Source organism: Rhea pennata, chromosome 6, assembly GCF_028389875.1.
Source record: "Rhea pennata isolate bPtePen1 chromosome 6, bPtePen1.pri, whole genome shotgun sequence".
Lineage (NCBI taxonomy): Eukaryota > Metazoa > Chordata > Aves > Rheiformes > Rheidae > Rhea > Rhea pennata.
This window is the reverse complement of record NC_084668.1, coordinates 29,728,722-29,751,971: the sequence shown is the minus strand read 5'-3', so window position 1 is coordinate 29,751,971 and position 23,250 is coordinate 29,728,722. Positions and strand designations below refer to the sequence as shown.

The 23,250-nt window shown below is 38.9% G+C and overlaps 1 protein-coding gene across 2 annotated transcripts; it reads right to left on the bottom strand.

Moving 5' to 3' along the window:
- Nucleotides 1–745: 745 nt before the first annotated feature.
- WDR75 (WD repeat domain 75) lies at nucleotides 746–18,697 on the bottom strand. 2 transcript variants are annotated; one of them, XM_062578403.1, is made up of 21 exons: nucleotides 18,601–18,697; nucleotides 18,386–18,515; nucleotides 17,370–17,435; nucleotides 16,578–16,671; nucleotides 15,723–15,847; nucleotides 14,704–14,774; nucleotides 13,988–14,104; nucleotides 13,292–13,380; nucleotides 12,427–12,585; nucleotides 11,958–12,017; nucleotides 11,753–11,868; nucleotides 11,105–11,277; nucleotides 10,111–10,274; nucleotides 8,744–8,927; nucleotides 6,705–6,799; nucleotides 6,183–6,278; nucleotides 5,432–5,601; nucleotides 4,898–4,957; nucleotides 3,577–3,717; nucleotides 3,407–3,498; nucleotides 746–993 (listed from the first exon to the last, which is right to left on the bottom strand). In XM_062578403.1, exons 1-21 carry the CDS (start codon nucleotides 18,684–18,686, stop codon nucleotides 786–788), a joined length of 2,496 nt encoding a protein of 831 aa, XP_062434387.1. In that variant the 5' UTR covers nucleotides 18,687–18,697; the 3' UTR covers nucleotides 746–785. The 2 variants fall into 2 exon arrangements, with proteins under 2 accessions (XP_062434387.1, XP_062434388.1); XM_062578404.1 differs by lacking the exon at nucleotides 4,898–4,957.
- Nucleotides 18,698–23,250: the final 4,553 nt, after the last annotated feature.

Here is a 23,250-nt window from a genome sequence, read left to right as displayed (position 1 = left end):
TATTGCAAAGAGCAGTTACTTCTAGGCCAATTCTAATTTTGTTACTAACCTCAGAACTCAAGAGTAGCTGAGTGTATAGTAAGTTCAGATGATGCACATAAATCACAGCTTCTGTGTGAGACGCCCATTAATGTCAGGAAAACAGATGCTGCATCCCTCGCACATAGTGCAGTTTACTTGATTATTGGAATTTAAATGTATACCACTGAAGTTCCCCATGCTTAATCTCTCTGCACGCTGCAACTACTGGCAAATGTGAATTTCATGAAACATTCAGTAGCCGGATTCTAGAACGTGATGCTGTCTCAGCAGCCAGAGAGCAAGTATTGAGGAGGAGAGTTGTTACTTACCGGTACACAGCACTATTTAGAAATGCTGTGATTGCCCCCTCCCCAGATCTTGAAGGACTATAAGGCAAAGCTGTTAGCTGCTGTTGCGTTGGTCTTCTGTAGCCCAGCCTCAGCTGGGGAGATTTTCAGGGGCTTGCCTTTGACTTTGGTAGCTGGTCATGAGTCAGATGATGAACTCAGTTCTGCTATTAGCCTTAAGTGCACTTGTGAGGGAAAAACTACAGCTTAAACATTTTCTGAAGTGGCAGACAATCCATGATAAAGGAAGGAACAGAACTAGATTTTCATAACTTTGATCCCTCCCCCTACAATTCTCTTTTCTTATGGAAACAGAAATTGCTAAAGTTCATAGCCAAATGACTTGAAGAATTTTTAGAAGAAGATTTAATCCACAAGACTTCAGCTTACAATGTAAAAAACAAAAAATGTCTCTGATTAGAAACTGGATATCCAACTGTAGTCCATTTTTCTTATTTTTCGTAGCTCTTTTTCCTGAGATTTAGACAGTTTGCATATTGTTTCCCCCAATAAATCCATAGGTCTTAGGCTCTCTTCTTCCATTTCAGTAATATCTCTTTCCTCATCTGAATCATCTTCTGCTTCTTCACTTTCCATTTCTACTTCATCAGCAACTTCTTCAGCACTATTAAGAGGAAGATGATTAGAAACAAGCCAATTAGTGAAAAGTAAATAGTATTGAATACATACTATGGTACAAAGGTAAATTGTCATTTAAGTTACTTCAAATAAACATTAGGCTTCCCCCAATCTCAGGCTACTTAAAAGCAAGTACACTTCTCTTGGCAGCTAAAATTCAAACCATTTTCTAACAACTGTCTTTTCTGTTTTAAGTAAACTTGCTGAAGTATTTTCTCCAAATACATAGTGCCAGAATAGGCAGATCAGCACTATGTAAGAAAGCAGTCTCATGCTACAGGATTAGAAATAGACTACAGTGGCAGATGAGAATGTTCAAGAATGCCATTCTTTTCTTTCAGACCTGAAAATGTCATTTTGTGTTAAATTCCCATAATACCCAGAGTGTTCCTAGAAGGAAAGAACACTTACCTTCCCCACCTCAAAAACAACCCCCACACCAACCCAACAACAAAAAAACAAAACACAAAAAACCTTGAAGTGGCTGCTAACTTCCATCTCCAACAGTTAAACTCACGTTAAAGTAGAAGGCATACTTCGAAAGAACTATATTTAACAGATAAAACTTAAAATGTGGTAATTCTGTGCTATACATACAAATATCTGTTGTAGAAATTTTTTTGAATCTCATTGGGAATGACCTGCATAATGAGTCTCCTAAAAATCCTTTATTTTAATAAGGACTGTTGTAACTGAAGATATAAAATACATCAATATTATACTGACAACATCAATAAGAAAATGAATCTTTACAGTAGTATATGCTTGGCTCTTTTTACGGAGCCTAATCCTACAACCCTTTACATGTAACTTTAAATGCACTTACTAAATGTCTTACTAATTACTGCTGTTAAAGTACAAGCCCTACCTGTGCAAATATTTAAACAGCCAGGCCACTAAATTCCTAAATTCTTCAGTACTGTGACTAGATTCAAATGTCTATATATTGCTTGTATTGGGCTTTTGCCAATGTTTTGTTGACATCACAAAAAGGCTTTTATTTCTATAGTCCAACAAAAAAAAAGCTAGCAGCACCAGCTAACACAATGTAGTACAATCGACTATACTTCTGTCATGGCAGAAGAAAGTCACACACATGTAAAAACACTACTCCAACTAGTGTTTCTTTTCAGGTAACTTCTGTGAGTGTAAAGTATGCCTTTATTAGTCTGTACAAATTCATTAGAGCAGCTGATATCAATGATATTTTCATCTTTGGCTTGAGATGTGAGAAATACTTTAAAGAATAGATTGTTTAAAAAAAAGGAGGGCATTAATTGGCTTGAGTATAAGTGACAATATATTAAGCTAAATACAATATTACAGCTATAAACCCTGTGCCTGCATTAATTTTCTAGAAATGTATGTGATCTCAGAGGAGCAAGCTATCTTACATCTTAAGTATGTATCAAACTGTTCCATAAAACCGGGATTAATGCACTGTAGAGCAAGTTTAGCTAACTTTGTAGCATAGACTAGTATGTTGTAGCTTCATTAAGAACGAACCTCAAATTCTAAGAACTAAAACTGTTAGGATTAAACATAATGGCAGCAAGGCTTTTGACACTGTCTCCCATAACATCCTCCTAGAGAAGCTCAGGAAGTGGGGGTTAGATGAGTGGACAGTGAGGTGGATTGAGAACTGGCTGGAAGGCAGAGCTCAGAGCGTCGTCATCAGTGGTGCAGAGTCTAGTTGGAGGCCTGTGGCTGGTGGCGTCCCCCAGGGCTCAGTAGTGGGTCCCATCCTGTTCAACTTACTCATCAACGACCTGGACGAGGGGGCAGAGTGCCTCCTCAGCAAGTCTGATGATGATACCAAGCTGGGAGGAGTGGCTGACACACCTGAGGGCTGTGCTGCCATCCACAGAGACCTGGACAGGCTGGAGAGCTGGGAGGAGAGGAACCTCATGAGGTTCACCAAGGGCAAGTGCAGAGTCCTGCCCCTACGGAAAACTAACCCTAGGCACCAGTACAAGCTGGGGGCTGACCTGCTGGAGAGCAGCTCTGCAGAGAAGGACCTGGGAGTGCTGGTGCACAAGAAGTTTACCATGAGCCAGCAATGTGCCCTTGTGGCCAAGGCCAATGGTCTCCTGGGGAGCATTAGGAAGAGTGTTGCCAGCAGGTGGAGGGAGGTGATCCTGCCCCTCTACTCAGCTCTGGTGAGACCTCATTTCAAGTACTGTGTCCAGTTCTGGGCTCCTCAGTACAAGAGAGACAGGGAGCTACTGGAGCTACAGGGAGCTACTGGAGAGAGTCCAGCAGAGGGCTACAAAGATGCTCAGAGGGCTGGAGCACCTGCCCTATGAGGAACGGCTCGGTTTTCCAACACTTTACACTTTAAAAGAAAGAAGTACTTAGTATTTCAATAACTAAGGATAGTTCTTTGCTATTTTTCTTACCTTTTGTTCTCTTTGGAGGTCAGCAATGAATTAATAAATATAGGACACAGGAAGGAAGCAGACGGCAAAACATGTGCTGGAGTGTGCAGAAGCTGAAGAGATAAGACAGAAGCTTTATGAAAGCTTGTTTGTCACAGTTTTGTTTGTACACTTACTATAATTATCCCTACCTCTTTGACAGCAGGTGAATCTTGGTTGTGGCGATTACGAACTACTTTTCCAAGGTCTACATCCTCTTGTGATTGTTGATGTCTGTGCTTTCCCAAAAGCAAGCTAAAGGGGGTCATCGGGAGAGTTTCTTCTACTGCCAGCTTGAATTAAAAAAAACAAAAAAAACCCACAGCCCATAATTGACAACGGAGAAAGTTTTAAATAGAACTTCAGTATTAGAAATCTACATTCTATCTCATTTTAAGTCACCAAATTCATCTAGAATAATTTAGAATAGACCAAGGTGACAAACTACAGCGTAGTGTGTTGGTTCTTTTAACTCAACTGAGCCATTGACATGGCTCCTGCTAAAAAGGGTATCAGAAAGAATCAGCACGAAGTCCTACATAGAGGTAACAGAGGAATCCATGATGTGAATCTGCATTTTTGTGCTTCTGGGGAGAAAAAAAAAAGTAGATCCAGATTTTAGTTGGCTAATATGCCAAATTCTAAATTTGCTATACTACTTTTTAGGGAACTTGCTCATGCACAAACTAAAAAAGCTCAGTATGGTGTTCAGATTCTCTTTATGGCTAAAATAAAATGTACCCCAGCATCATCTATTGAGTGATCCAGTTCGTTACTGGATGCAAAACGTGTTAGCTTGCATTCCAGCTTTTTCCTAGATCAATTTCATTTATATCACTATCCCTCAATCTGTGTACTGAATTACTTTTTTTCATAACTGAAAGACAAATTAATTGCTTAAAACACATTCAAATATGATTTTATATTGGAAAGATACTAGCTACTATTCCAACCTATTTTATCCAACAACCAAATCAAGTGCTAATATTTTATTCTGTTCAGTAGTGTGGAACACTTCAAGAGACTGAATTTCCCAGGCTATTTCTGTACAGAAGTACATACTAAAATAATTCTGAAATCCCTTCTGACAGATAAATCAAAACTGACTGACAACTGTTCTTCCTCACCAGAAAGCTCCGTTCAGGTCACACTCAGGGTTCCTTAAAAAAATAAGAACTTATTTTATCCAAACACTGAATAGTTTTGCTTCATGCATGTAGTGTAAGTCATTTTAGAGGATGGGAGAAGGGAGGAATAGGTTACAACTACTTCATCTTTTAAAGTTTTCTGTGAAAAGCAATTCTACTGAAAAAGTAAGCAAGTATTCACTACTGCCCCTTCATGTAAATGCCTGCGATTCCATGTCAGGATCTGCTGAGCATCTTCATGGCAAAAGGGGGTTTAATCTGACAAGCTGAACATTAACTGAATTTTGATTTTGTACAGTTCTTTCAGAACTGCTATAAGAAGTACCTGTTTGCTTGATGGTGTAAGCCTTTCTTCTGGAGACTTCGTGCTAACGGTCATTAGCTCCTAAAATACAGAATGATGTAGCAAAGACAGTACATAAAACTGCTTTCCAAATTTCAGTAAACGGCCTACAGAAACTTCTGATAGGCCTGAATTTTAGATTTTAGGTGGAAGAAAAAAAAATATAGAGGAAATTTATACATACTCTGAAAAACTTGCATAATTAGCAATAATATGGCTTCCATATAGTTGTCTGACTAAGTTTGGGGACTTTGTAAAGAAAATTGCCTACTGAACTACCTAGTTTCTTGTCTGAGGCAACAAAAGCTGTTTAAAAAGCACTAAAAGAAATCAATTTGGAACTTACGCTGTTTTGGCAGTTGAAACCTTTAATAAAGATCAATGCAGCTTATGCCGCTTTGAAATCACGAAGGGAAACTATTGCACTGAACAGCAGAACTCTGAATTTCTATTAATCCACATTAAAAAAAACATTTTTTGCAGGAACCACTGTCCTTGACAATCATTATTTCTTACTTGCGTGTTAGTCAGAAAATATAGTTGGGATCTTCTTAGCCAAAGGTATTTTCCTGAGCCAGCTGTTTCAGGGATGTCTCTTGGAACGAAGGCAGCAAACTGGATCTTTTCTTTACAAAGGTTTCTCTGGATACAGACTGGCCGTGGCTCATTTGGTTTAAACACAAACACTGCAAAAACAAACGCCTTTCCTTTAAAGCATGAAATTTTTATCTTGCTGGACAGTTGTCACAGCTCTATGTATAGCGGGTAAGACTGGACAGGATTGCCATTAAGCACTAGCTTACAGTAACTATAATTGAATAACCATTACTGAATAATACAAGGTGTCTTTCATGGTATTCCAAGAAAGAGAATATAGTTGGAAATTAACTTTTCTTGTAATGGCAACTCTAGGAAAGTAACTGTAATTTACATCAAGATCACAAAAATAGGTGCATAGTTCATCTGAAGTTTTGCAGTTATAGGAGAAGGTCAACAGCACGTAAGGCACTCACCCTCAGAACACCCACACCCCTGTGCTATATTTGGCATTGAAGACTAACTTTTGGAAGAAGAGATGGGGAGCCGACATGCTCTACTTGACTGCTGCTGTCTGACACAGCATACTTCTTCAGATGGGCAAAATGCAGACTCGTTTATTTTATGGCCTTTATGGAACTGAATTCTAAGAAAACCCTTTCTAGAAATTATGCTTTTGCAATTGTAAGTTCCATCAACTTTTACTTGTCAAAGAAGCCTTTGTACTTACAGCTGGAATCTTTGGAGAGCCATGAGACAGCAGCAATGTGTTCTGAAAGGGGATCAGGTTGCAGCACTAAGACATTGAGCTGGGCACTCCATTCCACTGGAAAGCAAACACAGCAACAGGCAGACATGAAAAGAAGGCATTCAGTTCCATCCAGGTGCTTTGCTGAATAAAAGGTCAAATGGGAAAACACACAGAGCTTCACCTCTGTTTGGAAAAGGCATACAACTTCATTTATTCCCAGCGGAATCAGAACACACAAATATTATCAGCTTCCTCTACAAACACAGGAAATACGAGATATTGTATTACTAATCACTTACTGAATTTACTGTGCATGTGCACACTGAGCACATGAACACTAGGCAGAATACTGTCACAACAGACATGAAAAACATTATACTTTCACTGGGTGTTTTGTAGTGGGTCCACTGGGAATCAAACTAGAATTATTTTAGGTACTACAGGAAATGTCAGCATTAAGTATTATCACTGTCACTCCAGCAGAGAATTAATTGATCTTACATGCACAACTGAGCAGATTCCAGCAGCACAGGAAGCCATGATCAGTAGCACCAATCAGGTACTTTGAACATGTTAGTCTCCCAAAGCAGATATTCCTACAGAAGTAAAACATCAGAACAAATTAACAACCTTCAGGTTTTATCTTTGTTTGTCTCTATAGTAATGATTTTCAAATAACATAAATATTCAGTTAAGATTTAATTCTGCTATTAGATCAGGAGAAATCTGTATTTCGCATTCACCTAGGGTGGAAGGGAACAAACCTCTTCCCCTTCTCCCCAACTGAGGGTTTTATATATATACACACTTTCAAATCTCCTAGACTTGAAACAATTGTAGGTTATTTGAAACTGTTCTTATGACACTGATTTCAAGCAGTGATTGTGAGCTCTTAAGTGAATAACAAACCTATAATTAACTATTAAGTTACTACTAGAGACCGAGGAAAAACAATACATACTTAAATGGATTACTCTAAGCAACAGGAAGAGGGGAATAGTAAAATAATACTATTTTTATTCTTAGAGGAAGTTCAGGCTGAAGAAAAATGAGTGCAACTTGTTTTCATTCACTTTAATTTCTCATTTTCTTGCTTGAGAAATGTAAAACAGTTTTGATTTTTAATGCTACAGGAGAGTGTTTTCAAAAAGCTAATAAGGGACAGTGTTTCTATATTAAAACATAGCCCTCTAAAGTTACATAATTAATAGTAATTTAATATAGGCCTAGAATTGTTTATATGCTTTTAATACAGCATTTAGTGAAGGCTTCTAAGTAAGCCAGTGGCCTAGGAAAAGCTTGCCACTGTACCCAAACTGTCAAAAGAAGTCTTCTCCATAGATACAGTAAAGCCGCAGCTAACCTGCCTCCCTCAATTGTCCTGTATGCTAATTTTAGAATCATATTTCTCAATTTCTAATGTTAGAAGACCAATATAAGCAAAATGGACCTGATTACACACAGGAAAAGCTTACACATACATGCACAAAAATAAGGAAGCAAACCGCTGCCTTATTTTTTTTTTTTTTTTTTTTTTTTAAGACGGACAAGGAAGGCATATCTAAGCTCACATATCAGTTCAAGGTGGCTGCATGATGTTTTGCTTTCAGTTTTATATTAGAGTTTGCAGAAAACATCTGAAGTAGGCATCTCTAACATTACTACTGTACCAACTTTTAGAAGCAAGTTTTTGAGAAGCAGTAAGGTAAAACTCCAAAACTTAATGCTCAAAAAGAATGCTACAGTAGGTTTGTAGCATCTTCCTCTTTCAGGAGTTACTTAGATACAAAGATCTGGCACAGATTGACTAGATAAACAAGTGAGATCACCTATTTAAGATTATTATAAGAAAAATAATTTCCTTGGATTAGAAATTGCTTTATATCTGCCTAGGAAGCTCAATACTTAGTCTGGTCTATTAAGTCTTTTATCACTACTATCAGCCTATGCCATTCCTCTCACATTATCCTTACACATCAGAACAGCATCTCAACATTCACGATGTCTTTTATTATGAGAGCATACAATAAAAGATACAGGGATAGTCTGCCAGACAAATACATATTTCCAACAAAAATGAGCATAGACCAAGATATTTTCTGTAATTTAAAATACATATATAATGTCAACATAGCTTTATGGCTTAGCAGTATTACTTCTACTTCAATGCATACACAGAAGAGTAAAACAGGAGCTTCTTCTGCTTATGTTTACAGTCCCTTCATTCATCCGTAGATTAATTGGGAAGAAAAGAAAGGCTATTAACATATCACTGTGTATCCAGTGACGCATATATGAGTACTGCAGGTATAGCAGTAACAAGCAAGAAAAAAATATGAAACTGCTCAGTCTGATTTACTTATTTTTAAGACCAAATTATCAACCACCTAAAAATCACTATAATTAACAGTCTCTTCTGCATACGAACTTAAAACTTAAATGCAGTATTTTTGTACAAGAGCTTAGTGTGCTATAAATTGAGTATCTTTAGGTCTGAGAGTTCAAGTGAAAGGAAAAAAAAAACAGAGGGGAAAATATACCTTATTTTTCCAGGTGGATGGCAAAATGTACACTTAAGATCCCATGTAACTGAGTCCCATACAGTGACAATTCCTTCAAAGCTAACAGCAAGCAAAGATCCATCTTCTGAGAAACAGCAGTTAGTAGCTTGGTAGCCGTGGTAGCTGCCTACGAAGTCACAGCTCCAACTCACACTTTGCTGTGCTGCATTAAATAAACAAACTAGTTAAGTTGGTTCAAGTCTAAACATGAAGAAAGCAGGAATTCAACTATTATAGCTGCAAAATAAGCTCAAAAGCAAGAGTTTTCATTCTGAAGGTTTACAAGTTTAAGCACAGGGAATCTTTCCTATTCTATAACAAGAAATATGTAGTAAGCTTTCTATTTATCCTCAGTTTTGCAATTGAACGGTGACTCCTAGATTGGCATGGTACAATATTCACGTTTAATTTGCAAACTGTGGCAACTGTGCTGTCTGAAAGCAAGTGTTACATTAGAAACAAACAAACCCCCATCAACCCCCCAACACTCCAGAAGTAGATTCAGCATTTAGAGTATTCGGAGTATTCCAAAAAAATATAAACTCACTTTGCACTTGATTCCAACAGTACTTGTTTCTGTATGTAAAAATGAGGATCACATAGTGACCTGTCAGCATGCTTTCATGTCTTGATTAACCTGCCAGCATGTTAAACTGAGATACCTCATGGTAATTACCAATAATGAGAAAGTTAATCAGGAGCAAAGAGATGTTCTTACCATTTAACATACATTTTCTCAATAAAAGTAAGTTTGTACACCATGATTTTGAAAAACAGAAATCAGATGAGGAAAGAGAAAAAATTAGTTCACCCTATACTACATTATCCTTTATATAAAGGACTAACTGTATTAAAGCCACAAAATAATTGTTTCTTTAAAATAGCACCACCTAGAGGCACAATGAGAAATTTGCTGTAAATAGAAACTTGCCAGGGTATCATCTTCCTGCATCCTACTCCCTTAAGCAGTTCTGAATAAAAAGACTATACCTACAGGAATAACAAAAAAGCACTTTCTCAGCATAGGAAAAGTCACGATCATAAGCAATCCTTTAAATAACGAGTGTAGGCTGCCGCTCTTTTCTGCGACAGGTTTGGGAAGCTTTTTGCTGTTTAAAAAAATATATATCTATCCATAACAAAAAAAAAAAAAAAAAAACAAAAAAAACCAAAAAACACACTATGCTAGAACTTCATCACTAGGAATCCTCAGTAGAGTGGACTACTCTGTGCAACAGCAGAAGTATATAAATGCATGGGACTAGAGGGACTAGTTATGAAAGAATCAAATAAAGAGGTGGAATTTCTACAGCACGGCGAGTAAGCTGTATTTTGACCACAATTACCCTCAGGATCAGTGTCTTCTACTGTCACCCAGGCCTTAAACAGACAATCTTTGCCAGCTGTCACCAACATTGGAGAGTCATCTTCCAATTCATCTGTGTCACGGAAGCACATGGCGGTTATGTGGTCCTCATGAGGCATATTTATTCTAGTATTCAGTTTAAAGCTACAGGGAAAGAAAAAAGAAGTTTGCTGTTTAATTTCTTTGGAACTTGAGAAAGATTTCAGTTCAGGATCATTCTAGAAGGGGCAGAAGGAATCAAAATTTCAGTCTAATCAGATATATGGCATCTCATTTACAGATCAGTGTTACCATTTCACTTCCATGTATCAAGAGAGATTGTAGCCCAGCACTGAGAAAAGACTACTACTAAATAAGCATCACTCTCAGAAATATTCAGCCTGAACTCTAGGCGAACTTTGCAGTATTTAGATAACCAATCACATAGCTACTGCACCATTTTTTTTCTTTTTTGCTTTGTTTCTTCTTTAAGAATATAACCAAAACCTAACCGTTCCAGTTAATAAGAAATCAGCAAAAATGGTGGCTAGCCATAACAGAGGCATATGCTAGCAAAAGAAGAGACAATAAAGTCATAATTTTCTGTGCCCTAGAAAGACTAGTTGATCAGCAATAAGTTGGAGAGCTGGGAAAACTGAACATGGTATAAAAACACCCCGTCAAGTCTGATTTTTAACATCAAATAAATACATGAATTCAAACTACAAAGTTCAAATACCCTTATCTGCTTAGCAAAGGAAATAATACAGATTAAATTCACAGCAATTTTTTCCAAAGTTTGTAGGGTTTGTTTCAGACCTGAAAAAATGGTATTGTAAACCCCTCCAACGGTCTTCCCTCAACCTTATTAGTTGATTTTGAAAACAAACAAACAAACAACTATCTTTGCAAGACAAAGCTTATGTAGATACTTGCACAACATTTAAGAAATAGATTTTGAAATCTAGAGGCCAGCTCTAAAGTTGTATCATTACCTTTGTGTTTCTTCATCATAGACCCACAGCTTCAACTGTAATTCAAGGTCAGCTGCTGCTTCTCTCTCTTCTACTGTTGCTAACCACTTTCCTTGTGCACTAAATGCAACTTTTACTAAGTCAAGCTGGTTTAGACCTGCCTGATGGATGTATTCTTGTTGCACAATATCTAACTGCAAAATAACAAGACCAAAAATAAATTTCAAAATTCAAGTGTAGACGTAGAGACGTATATCATCCATAAAACACTGCAGAAAGGATATTCTGAAAGCACTGATGAAAACTAACTGGGAAAGAAACTCAGGAAAAGCTGAATTATGGCCTGAAAATTCCACAATAAGGCAAGCATGGAAAAAAAATAAGGTAAAGAGGTATTTTACGTAGAGACACTGACATTTAACTTGCAATAACTGACATTTAAAGGAACAGGACATTGTTTTTAAGGATTTATTCAACTGTTAACATTTAGGTATGCTTATAAGTAACAGAAATCTGTGATAAAGCTGGAAACTCCTCAGCTTGGATTCCAGTCTAATGTATAGATGCTGCCTTTTTCCCTGCTTGCTATAAAATTCTTCAAAGAAATTCTGTTGCATAAGTTATTTGCCTGAAAAAGTCAGAATTTTGGCACCAGCCCATCCAACTTACACTGTAGAGCTGTTTGTCGCTTTGGAGACAATAGAACTGCAAGTGGCCAGGCTCCCCATTCAGGACCAGAGCTTTAGTTCTGGGATCGACCACCAGACCAGTCTTGACATGCCTACCTGGAAATAAAATGAGATGACAAATGGCCTAAGATGGAAACCGACATACTCTGCACATTAACTGGGAAGAGAGATTTTATTGCATTTACCTTTGATTAGTCCTTGAATACTTTTGGAAAATCTTAGATTGCTGTTTATTATTGTAATTCCTGAAGGGGAAAAAACAGATAGTCTTACAAGACCAGATAAAGGCTTCCACAACGCAACTGCATCCCATGGGAGAAGGAAGAAATCTCAATCACCTATCCTTAATACTATAAATACAAATCAAATATACACGCTGAAATAAAAAACTTGAAAAGCCAACTCCTTATTTCCATCCTTTTATAATTTTAAGACCCTTCTTAAATTGAGAAAAAAAGCTAAATTACAGCAGTCCTCAGGCTAATTCACAGAACTGATTAAAGAGCAAAAAATTGCTTCGAGCATCTGTTATTACGTACAAATTCAGTGTTGACTGGAAATATCTAGTTAATTCATCTGAAAATACCAAAAAGAGCTTATACAGATTCATACTCTGTCTTGCATTATGTGTTACTTAAATATGTTTGGGCTTACTGTTGTCTGTGTGTGAGGTGCAATATGAAGTGCCATCAGATGAAACAGAGATGTATTCAATAGCAGATCCCAAGCGAGGAAGGAAATCCTTCTTACAGTCTGATCCATTGTGCCACTGAACCAGAACAGATTCAATTCCTCCACTCAGCAGGCTGGTTCCTTTTCAGGCAATAAATGTGTAGTTAGAGTTTATATTATAAAAATATCACCAGCATATCTGTTACAATGATAGACATATAACTTCTGTTTCAAAAGTTTTCCTCAACTGTGTCATAAACGAAACTGTTATTCCTCATATCTAGCCTGGGAAATATCTCTATGCGTGTTTCTCATTTTCCTGTGTTAAATTGCTGGAGAAATTTGATTAAATAACAAAAGCTTGTGCCCACAATAGGATTTAAACATTGATTTGGGAGTAATAAATCCCATTAATTCTGAGTCAGTTGAGCATTTGTGTTAGAACATAGTTGAATTAGAGTAAGAAGGTCATAAGGAATAAGTTCACACGAAAGTTAACTGGATTTTTGCCACTAGATTTCAGCTGAGGTAGGACTGGCTTGTTTTATTTGGATTCAAACAGATTTTGGCAAGAACTCCTAAGTGCTGGTAAGGGGGAGGGAGGGAGGAAAAAAAGAAACAAAAAAAAAAGAGCAGGTTTAGATTTTACATTCTATCGCAGAAGACAGATGTTTGATGTTATGCCTGCCGATCAAAATAGTATCAAAAAAGCCACAACTGTTTCCATCTTCACTTCAAATCCTTCCTGAACATGTTTAAATTCTAGAAATTAAAGTGGACAAACCCAAACTTGTACTGATTGTTGTGTTTTCCCAACTCTTCGGCTCTGAAAGACTTCTGTACTAACCTTCTACAGAAAAAGCTAGATCCATAACTGTATCATGATGCCAGTGCAGTGTGGAGAACGTATACTCTTTATTGTGGCAGAAATTCCTCCTATGGGTGAGAGAATGCAGTTTAGAACAACACTTAAAGGCATAGGATCATTGACAACAGAGCAAAAGAGGGGGAATATCAAACTGAATCAAGTATATTATCCTCCCTTGTAACTTCTAGGCTACAATTTCTTATATCCTTGAATGATGCAAAAGGGAGCAAAGACAACATGTTAGAAGATTTCTGGAGGAGTGGCATGTCTTTCTTACGCACATTGTACATCTTAGATGTTCAGTGCAACTTAGAGCTGCAGAACAGCTTGGCAAGCTGATCCTCAACTGTGCAATTCTGGTAGTATGCTCTCACTACAACTCCACTTACCTGTCAGAGAGATACTTTAACTGCCCCTGTGCAACCTTTTCCAAGTACAATTTAGATTTGTGGAGCATGGTTTAATAGGAATATTTTCCCATTTGACATTAAACTGAAGCTGTACCCTGAAGTCAACTTCAATAGCGCAAACCCACAGCGCTTGCCATTCTTTGCTTGTAATGGCTTCTGACAGCAGCAACGGTAAGGACTAATTGGACTGCTTTGTTCACATTTCTCTTAATTCTTATGGTCTTGTTTGTTTATAGGGTACACAACTGAACCAAAATGAGCATACCAGAGACGAATCTTTCCATCACCATGGCCAGTTGCAATACAGTCCTCCTTAGGATGGCAGGCCACACAAGTGAAGCGATTATTTCCACCCTTTGTGTTTGTTGCACTTAAAGAAAACCTTCAAAAAATTCAGGGAAGTAACTCTAATTAGCTGAATGAAAATTATTTTTAAAAAGCTTCAAAGATATCAGCTTTTGCCAAAATGCACGTAAAAATACTTCTGACTAGCAAAACCAAATAAATCTCTAAAGTTAATATTTCTAAGTTGTTATATATGCCCTCCAAAAATAATGACAGACTTCCTTTCCTCTCTTATTTTGTTTTATCTTTGCCTTCAATCAAGTTGCAGGACCTCTCTCTCTCTCTCTCTCTGCCTCTCCCTTCCTCCCCATTTCTCCCTGTCCTGATTTGGTCCTGACCAAAAAGGCTGAGCTTTCCGCCTATTTAAAGGAAGCTTCTTATATGCTGACTGCAGAAACCTGTCTCTATTCTGTGTGATCTTAAAAAGAAAGCTTGCTAACAAATGAGTGAGCAAAATAAATATAAAGCTAATTCTAATTATTCTGCATTATTTGGCAGGATCTCAGATAGAAGAATGGAACCATCCCTCCAGCATAAAATCAAAACATTACTGACTAATATAAAATAATGCATGCATGCATCATCAGTTAATAGAAACACATATATTTAAGCAATACTTAACATACTCATTCTTACCTGTTCATCTGTTTCCTTTTAAAAAAATAAACTTGGAGATTAACCTCTTTTACAGATGCCACATATTCACCCTGTTATAGCAAAACAACAATTTAGGGCATATAGATTGTGTTATTATGAAAGGGGCATGGGTAGAAATCAAACAAAGCTCCTACAAAGTATTTAACAGAGATAAGATATAAACGGATGTTAAACACACACATTCCTTTCAAATTTTCATTTTTTAAAGCATACGTCTTTTGGCATAAAGATTCATTTAACTTCATTTGTGTCAGTCAGTGGGGTAAGAGGTCTGGGCAGAAATCAGATGAACACGTACACCAGAAGGAAGTACTGAGACTTACGTCCAGCCTTAGCCCTACTATCATCCAGTCCTATATCTTAAATGCATTTTTTCCACTGGAAAAAGGAGACGTATGCAACTAAAGACTAAAAATTTATTTTTTCCCTTCTCACTTGCTATTGTAAATAGGACAGAATCAATTCCTGTAAACAAAGAAAGACTTTAATTTGAAATCTGAGCAAAACAAAGATAAACATGTACTTTTAAAGTATGATTTACCACCAGCACACAAGGTTTTTATTTAAGACCTTCAATATCAAAAGGTATTTTAAGATCTGCATAGAAGTTATGATTATCATCTTTTGAAGGGAAATAGGCATATCTTACTAGATTGATTTTCTGGCACTTCTTACTTTTCCACACTGTTTACTGGATGTTTTGAGTTTTTTTTTTTGGTGATTCAATAAATTTAGTTCTTACTGTATTGTTCTACCAAATATCATGGCTGTTTCCAAGTGCTGTTGTAGTTAAGTCTATTGAGGTAGCCTTTCTAAAATCAATAATTTAGAAGTTAGTTAAAAGCTAGTATTCATACTAGACTTACGCTAGAAAGATTCATATTTTTTAATGTTTTATTTAACAGGTCTAAATGTTGCTGTATTTGTATAAAAGAAATAAACAGTATCTAGCCCATTTGTGAGAAAGAAAAACCCAACAATTGAAAATGTGAATATACTTCTCTTCCAAATGCAGTATGCTTGGGTGACTCATCCACACCATCCAAAATCACAGACAATTCCTTGGCTTCCACTTCTTGGCCTGCTGTTTTTGTCAGCTTAACTGACACCAGTTGGAATGAATCTGACCGAAGAAAAACACGTTACCAAAAGTCCTTTATAATCAGGTTTATATATGCCTCTTACAAAGGAAATTTGCATCGATTCTACTGTAAACAAAATGTATGTTTGTATCTTTCAATATTTTTGATACATAATGAAAAATTTCATAACACATTTTATAAAAATTGTTTTAGATGTTTTGAATATTCAAGGTTGAGGGCTAGGTAGCAGTTTTCCAGTGTAAATGTAAAGCAGAAACCAAGCAAAATAATGTAATATTTGCTCTTGCTCTGAAATGACATTAGCAGAAATATAGCAAGAGTAGGTCTAGTTATATGTATGTTTTTCTCAGATAAAATTGTAGGGAAAAAAAACAGGCATGTAGTTAAATTGGACAAGTCTACCTATGTTAATATCTTAAGATGGGAAAGCAGTCTCAAATACTGCAGTGCACCCTACTTTAAAGTAAGCCCTGCTTAAAGATTTGTTGCATCTACAGTATCAGATACATACAGTGAAGTTCCAAAGTGAAGTTAAGCACTCTTCTAGTCAAATATAAAAATAGATCTCATTTAGAATGAAAACAGTTTCAAGAAACAAAATGCAATAGTACGAACACCTATCAAGACTTTAATATATTATCTTTAAAATATCCCTTAAGAATCTCTTTGCACATACTGTTTACTGACATGAGAGTAGCTTAAATGTAAAAAACATTTAAATTATAAAGAAAGATGTTAATAGTACTATACCTCTTTCACCACTCTTTGGAATTATAGCAAATACTGAGTCCTCAAAATCAGCAAGTGCATACAATGCAAGAAGTTTGTATCCTACAATGAAAGTCTGATGGAAAAACAAAGACATAAACCCAACAATTACTATATTTGAACATATGACTTTCAACAGAATCAGTAATGCTCCATTTTTACAGTTAGGGAAACATTTACGTTCATAAATTATTTTAAGCATAAACCATGCTGTATTAATTATAATTCTCAATTCTAGGACACAAAGGAGGAATTCTATTCTATCAAGAAGTAATACAAATAAGATTAAACAGTACAAAGTATGAGACATCAGATGTAGTGAAAACTCTAAAGGTACTTTACTCTTAATTCAAAGTAGAACAGCTGTCCATAGCTTAGTGCCTCTCTAGCAGAGAACAGGAACAACAGGATACAGTTAGCAGCTCACATTTTCAACCCATCATGTCAACTTCTATTGGCATAACTCAAAACTGCAGTGTATTCCCTAAGAGCTACATTGGACTCTGTACTATAGCAAGAAGCTTAAAGTGGCAGCGCATATCCTGTCTTTCCTCCCAAACGATTTTGCATCACCACAAATTTCTGTAGTGATGCACATATCATTCATTGCAGCCTTCTCTTATTCCATGAAGACATGGTTTTCAGACTGTGTTAAAGGTAGAACAACAGCTCTCAGATGATCTGTGACCATACAGACCAACAGTTGCAGAAATCTTGCTTTGATATCACTGAGTCAAGAACAATTTTGAAATGTACAAAACAGGAATAACATACTTTAATGAGAATCCCATCCATGAAGTCCCACAGCTTAATGGTGCCATCAAGAGAAGAAGAGTAAAGCTGAGAAAGGGGGAAAACAAACAAACCAACCAACCATAAATTAAAACAAATCAATACATCATGGCCAAATTTGACATAAAATCAGAACTTAAATTCGAAGAACTGATCAATGGATTGGATGATGTGAATGAAACTTCAAAAATACAGGGCACAGAAAGGCTACAAACTGCCTCCTGTGAAGAAAACTGTAAAGTAAATACAACACTATTACTCTAGTTTGAAATACATGTTTTCAAAAAATATGAAAGAAACCATAGGTATTTCTGTTTAGCCACTTGAAACTAATGGAGTACGCACACATACCTAGTACGTGAGTGTTTATTTACATTTGCTTCAGATTTTGTTTATATGATGTACATAACCTGTGCACTAGATGCAGTCTGCCCCTGCATGTAGTTCTTGTTTATATATAAACAAAAAGAGCAGAAAACCTGAGAACCAGAACAGGAGCAGCAATGAACAGGAAAGGCAGGCTGCCAGTAGCCAAAAGGCAACTGGGAAATAGCAGGAGCTAGTCAAATCTGTATCTGTTTCTGACATGACTCTAGCATGTGTCCACCCCTTAGCTGTTTTTGTGCTTCTCTAAGTTTTTTTCCTGCCTCACATCTACAGTTCTCAAAGAAAAGCCCCGGCACATGGTGAAACTGGGCCTCATACATCTTAGCACGGACCTAGCAAATGGAGGGAGATGCCAACACGTACGTGTTATTGATTTCTCCCAATGCCTTTTTTGTTGGTTCCGTTACGGAAACCACAAAAATCTGGCGCTTTCCCAGCTAGAAAATCATCCCTTTCAACAACTGCAGTTCACGCGAGGCTTCTCGCATTCGCTGAGCAGACGCGTGTTTACCCCTCCAAACAGATCTGGGAGAAACACGCGCCTCCGCCACGTTTTCAGACCGCGAGCCACCCCCGGCCCGCCGCGACAGCGCACGGCGCCCCCCGAGAACCTGCAGGCGGTTCCGGGGGTTGAGCTGGATGCCCGTGACCAGGTCGCCGTGGCCCTGCAGCACGCAGACCGGCTCCTCGGTGGCCACGCTGTACAGCTTCACGAAGTCGCCCGAGGTGCACAGCAGGTACCTGCGGGCGGAAGAAAAGCGTCAGGGCGCTCGGGCGCACCCGCGCCGGCCCGGCCGCCCGCTCCTCGCCCCGTGCCCCCGCTCGCCTGGCGTCGCCGGAGAAGACGGCCCTGGCGCCGCGCAGCTGGCTGCCGCCGCAGCGCACCACGCGGAGCGCCGCCGCCGCCACCATCTTCCCTCGGCGGAACCTCCGACCTTTCACCCCCGGCCCGGCGACTCGATGGTAGGCGGGCTCATGGCGGCGCCCCGCGGCCGCCGCGCTGGTAAGCGAAGGCGGGGCGCGGGGCGCTTCCGCCCGCAGCCAGCATGGCGGCGCCGCGCCGAGCCCTGGGGGGCCGCGGTGGCTCCGGGCGCCTGAGCGGAGGCTCCGAGCGCGGGCTCCGCGCCTGCCTGGCGCGAAGGTGGCGGCTGCGCCGCCCGCTGCGCCTCGCGGGCGCTGCCAGCTGCTGAGGCTTGAGGGAAAAGCGATGGATTTAGGTTCCGGGGTCTGGAGGCTAATACACTAAGTGGCATTAACCATAATAAGCTAGGGGAAAAAAAAAAGAAAAAAACCAAACGACCCTAGTGTCTGCGCGGCCCCCGAGCCCTGCGCTGGCCCTCTGATGCGCTGGGGACGCCTCGGCCCGCGCCTCGGGCTGCGCCCGGCCCTCTGCACGCCTTTGGCGCGCTCGGCGCCTCGCGGCGCGCCGCCACCGCCGCTGCTCAGCTTCCTCCCGTCGCCGCGCTGTCTGGGCGCTTCGGCGTGCCCCAGCGCCCTCCCTTTGCCTGCTCGCGCCCCCAGAGTCACTGTTTGCTCTGTCGTTGCCCGGTAATTTGTTTTATGCCTGTTGCACCCAGAGCTGTCGGTTTGTTCTCTTGTGCCCTCAAAGCTCCTATTTCCTCTCCCCTGAGCTTTCAGCCAGCACCTCTCGGGAGCTGGGCAGCCTCTGCCTGCGGCCCGCTGGGGCTGACGGCCGTTCCCGCTCCCCGCCTCCCGCCGGGCCGCAGCCGCGGGGGCCGCGGAGAGCCCCGGGCCGGCGGGCGGCGTGGGACGCGGGGCGCTGAGCCTCGCGGCGCGGCGGCACGGTTGTGCCGGGGCTGCGGCTGGCCCTCTGGGCAGAGCGGGAGGCGAGGGGCTGCGCGGGCCGCGGCGGGCCGCAGCTGTGGGGGTGGCGGTGCCGGGAGGGCCCGGAGCAGAGCCGTCCTGTTAGGCAGCACGAGGGAAAGTCCTTGGGGGACGCGACCAGCGCTGTTTCTGTCAAAGGGCCCTAGAACAGCTTCTGAACTCGGTCTGGTCTCTGTAGGTGACTTACGTTCACCTAACTTATGTATAGGTGGCTGAAAAATGACATGCGGTGCTACTGACTGCCATATTCTGGTAATATGATGAAGGAGAATTTAAATGTCAACTAAAACAATCATTCTTAATGGCCGAGTGAAGCCACTCTATTTTCAGTTACTTGAGCAAGTATCTCAGGAAAACCTAACACAGGACTTCTGTTTTGTGTCTAAAACTTAAGTGTCTTTTTAAAAATGCTATATTTTCAGAAGACAAGCATAGAGGATTAGAAGAAAATATCTCACTACTGACTAAGATCACATGGAAGCAAGAATGCAAAGATCTTTACAAAGGGTCTTTTCCTAGAAGAGAACCCAAACCCGTCTACAAAAAGTAAGACGTTTGGTGCTCATGCATGGAGTCTGTGAACGGTCATGGTTATCTAAATAGCTTAATGAGGAGCACTGCAGCTCGAAGAAAAGCAACCTCGTAAGGTAGGTTGCTTCTCTATACTGTGCAGTATACTGTGTTGCTTCTTATGAAAATTCTATTATTTTTATCTTTTCTATATTTGCAAACAAACATACCCTATAAAATACTCTCCACATCTGATCTAGTGTAAAATTTGCATTTTGCAAATTGTTGTGATCTTATGTTTGTCTTCAGCACTACACTTACTCCCTCATTACCTATGTTATTTTGCAGATCCAAAGTCAGTTTAGGGGCTTAATGCCCATCTCCACCTTTTATGGCATCCTCTATTAACAAGCCCCAGTTCTACATGACAATTTACATTACTAATCGCTGCCAAGTTGCAGTGAAGTCAGAAGAGCTACGTATCAACAGGATATCAGGGATATGATATCAGCAGGACATCGTGTCGGGGAACAGCAGTACGTATGAGTATCAAACTCCTATACCAAAGCTTTTAAGTAAATAATTAAGAGTTGACATTTATATCCATATTTAGAATCTTAAACCAAAGTTTTAGAACCTTGTTTTCTGAAGAAGTCGGTAATATATGTCTCCCAGTGAAGACAGAGAGTTTTGAGCAAACTCAGTACTGAGAAAAAAAATGTCGCATTATATAAGTACTTGAAAAATGTTGGCTTTGTCTTATTCAATACAGGAAGTTATTGTTATGTGTCTGGATTATGTGAAATAAGCAGAAATCTGTTTTCTAAAAACATTCCTATGTTTACACTGATTTCAAATATGACCTCAGAAAAAGATAACAGAATCCTCAAATTTTACCGTACTGTTACCTGTTATCCACTAATACAAGTAACTATTTATAACTATTTTGTGTTACAGCTAGAACGTCTGGACACCTTCGTTAGTTGTAATCAAACTTTTCTTTTTCCTGCTAAAAAAAAAAAAATATTTTGATTAATAACATGTCACAGATTTGCTTGGCTGGTCATTCCACATGATGGAATGCTTTTTCCACTATGTAACTAGGCAAGAAAAAATTATTCCTGTTCAGTAGATGAATTATGACTTTGCTTTCCTCTAAAGAATGTGTTTTGAAATAGGCTTAGGTATCACCTTAAAAATAGCGAAGGCTGGATACTTCTTCTGCTCACTGGGATGTTCAGTTCCGTTAGTCGATGATTCCAGTAAATACTGGAAGCAGAATTAGGATAATCAAAGCTAAAATGTTAATGAATAGTTTATATGCCTAATTAATTTATATATGTGGAATACTGGCAAATAGCAAATTTCACTCAGAAAAGGTGGGATATGTATGACTGATGGATATATGAAATCTGTTTTACAGAATACATAGTGTTAAAGTATACACATACTCTAGGTTCTCGATATATGTTCATTTCAAAATTTTACCTGCAGATTAAAAAGAGGAAAGTTTGATGGATCTTTCCTCACCCACAAGTTAGATGTTCTCATTTACAAAATAACAAAAAGAATGCAACAGATGCATAGCTAGAGAACTGTGAATGACTGAACACCTTCTTGTTAACGGCTACTGTAACACTTTCACCTCAGAAGAGATGAAAACATCTCTTCAATGTAGAAAATATTCAGCATAATGCACCTACAAGCCTCTAGTTTTTCTAGGATGACATATATTAGACTTTGCCCTTCTCCTTCCTAAACACCGTCAACTTAAATTTAGAGCATTTTGGCACTTACACCTCAGCACAGAAGAAGAAGTGATATACCTTTACTTCTCCAAGTAAGATGTTTTCTTTGGGTGAGTAATCTTTCTAAGTCTCTACTTAACTGCCCTCCTCTTCAAGTCAGAATGGAGACATGCGTAATTCAGACTTCTCTGTAAGTTTTGTCTGGAGCGTCAAACTAATAAAGATAAACTAATAACTAACTGAGTATTAGGCTTTGACCTGTAGACAGTACATGCATCTTAGGAATCTTAGCTAAAATATTAAATAAATTTGAATGAAATACTTGACAGACAAAAAGCTATTTTTCAGCTTAAAGTTCTGAAACAAAATTATTATTATTACATATCCATCCATACAGAGGAAAAGAAATTAAAGATTTAGTGAATCTTGTGAAGATTATTCCATTTTAGTTGCAGATGACTGTTTTTGAGGTCTGCACATTCTGAGTCAAAGTTAGCTCTGTGCTTGAAGTTGGTGTGGTCCAAAGTGTGACTAAGTAAGTATAAATCCTGTTTATTTCCTTTGGACTTCCAATACAGCAACAACCTACCTTGCAGTTGAAATGTGCATAGTGAGTTTGAGAGATAAATAATTTTGTTTGTTTAAACCATTTCAAATAGAGGGAGTTTGATACTGAATTTTCATATTGATTTCATTTTATTTTGGTTTATCTTTCTGAATCTCACACATGCACACCTAGGGATCAAGCAGTACATTTGTGACAATAGACGGCTAGTCCTCCAAAACACACTGATAACAAACGTCACCCTCATGAGGTGTGGGGTAGAAGAGGGTGAGCAATCTTCCTCATTGCATCCACGTAAGTACCCAAAAAAGGGAATGAGAAGGAAAAGTCACCAACTAACCAGTTGGTGCTAGCTACTTGCCTATCAGTCGCAACTATCAAAGACAGCTGGTGCGATGGAAACTTAAATGCTTCTTGCTACATCATTATAAAAAAATGACCATTTAGAAACTACCTTTCATCAGTTAACATGCAGTCGGTTTAAAGTAAGAGAAGATAAGAAGAACTTGCAGCATTGCCCAGGGAAATATAATTTATCAATACAGTAGTACTACACTGCTTTTGCTTGTAGGCTCTTAGCAATGTTATGTGGAGTGTGGAAAACTAGCAGTAGCCAACTAATCTGTATGAAATTTCAGATATCAAATCCTTTAACACAGGACTCTCTCAAGCTGTTTTCTTTTAATCTAAAATGAAAATTCACAATCCACAAAGATAACAATTGATTACTTCCATCAGCCTGAAGTACACTCGTTCAAACAAAATGTGGATGTAAGCAAATTTTAGTGTTTGCCATATGGCCAACTGA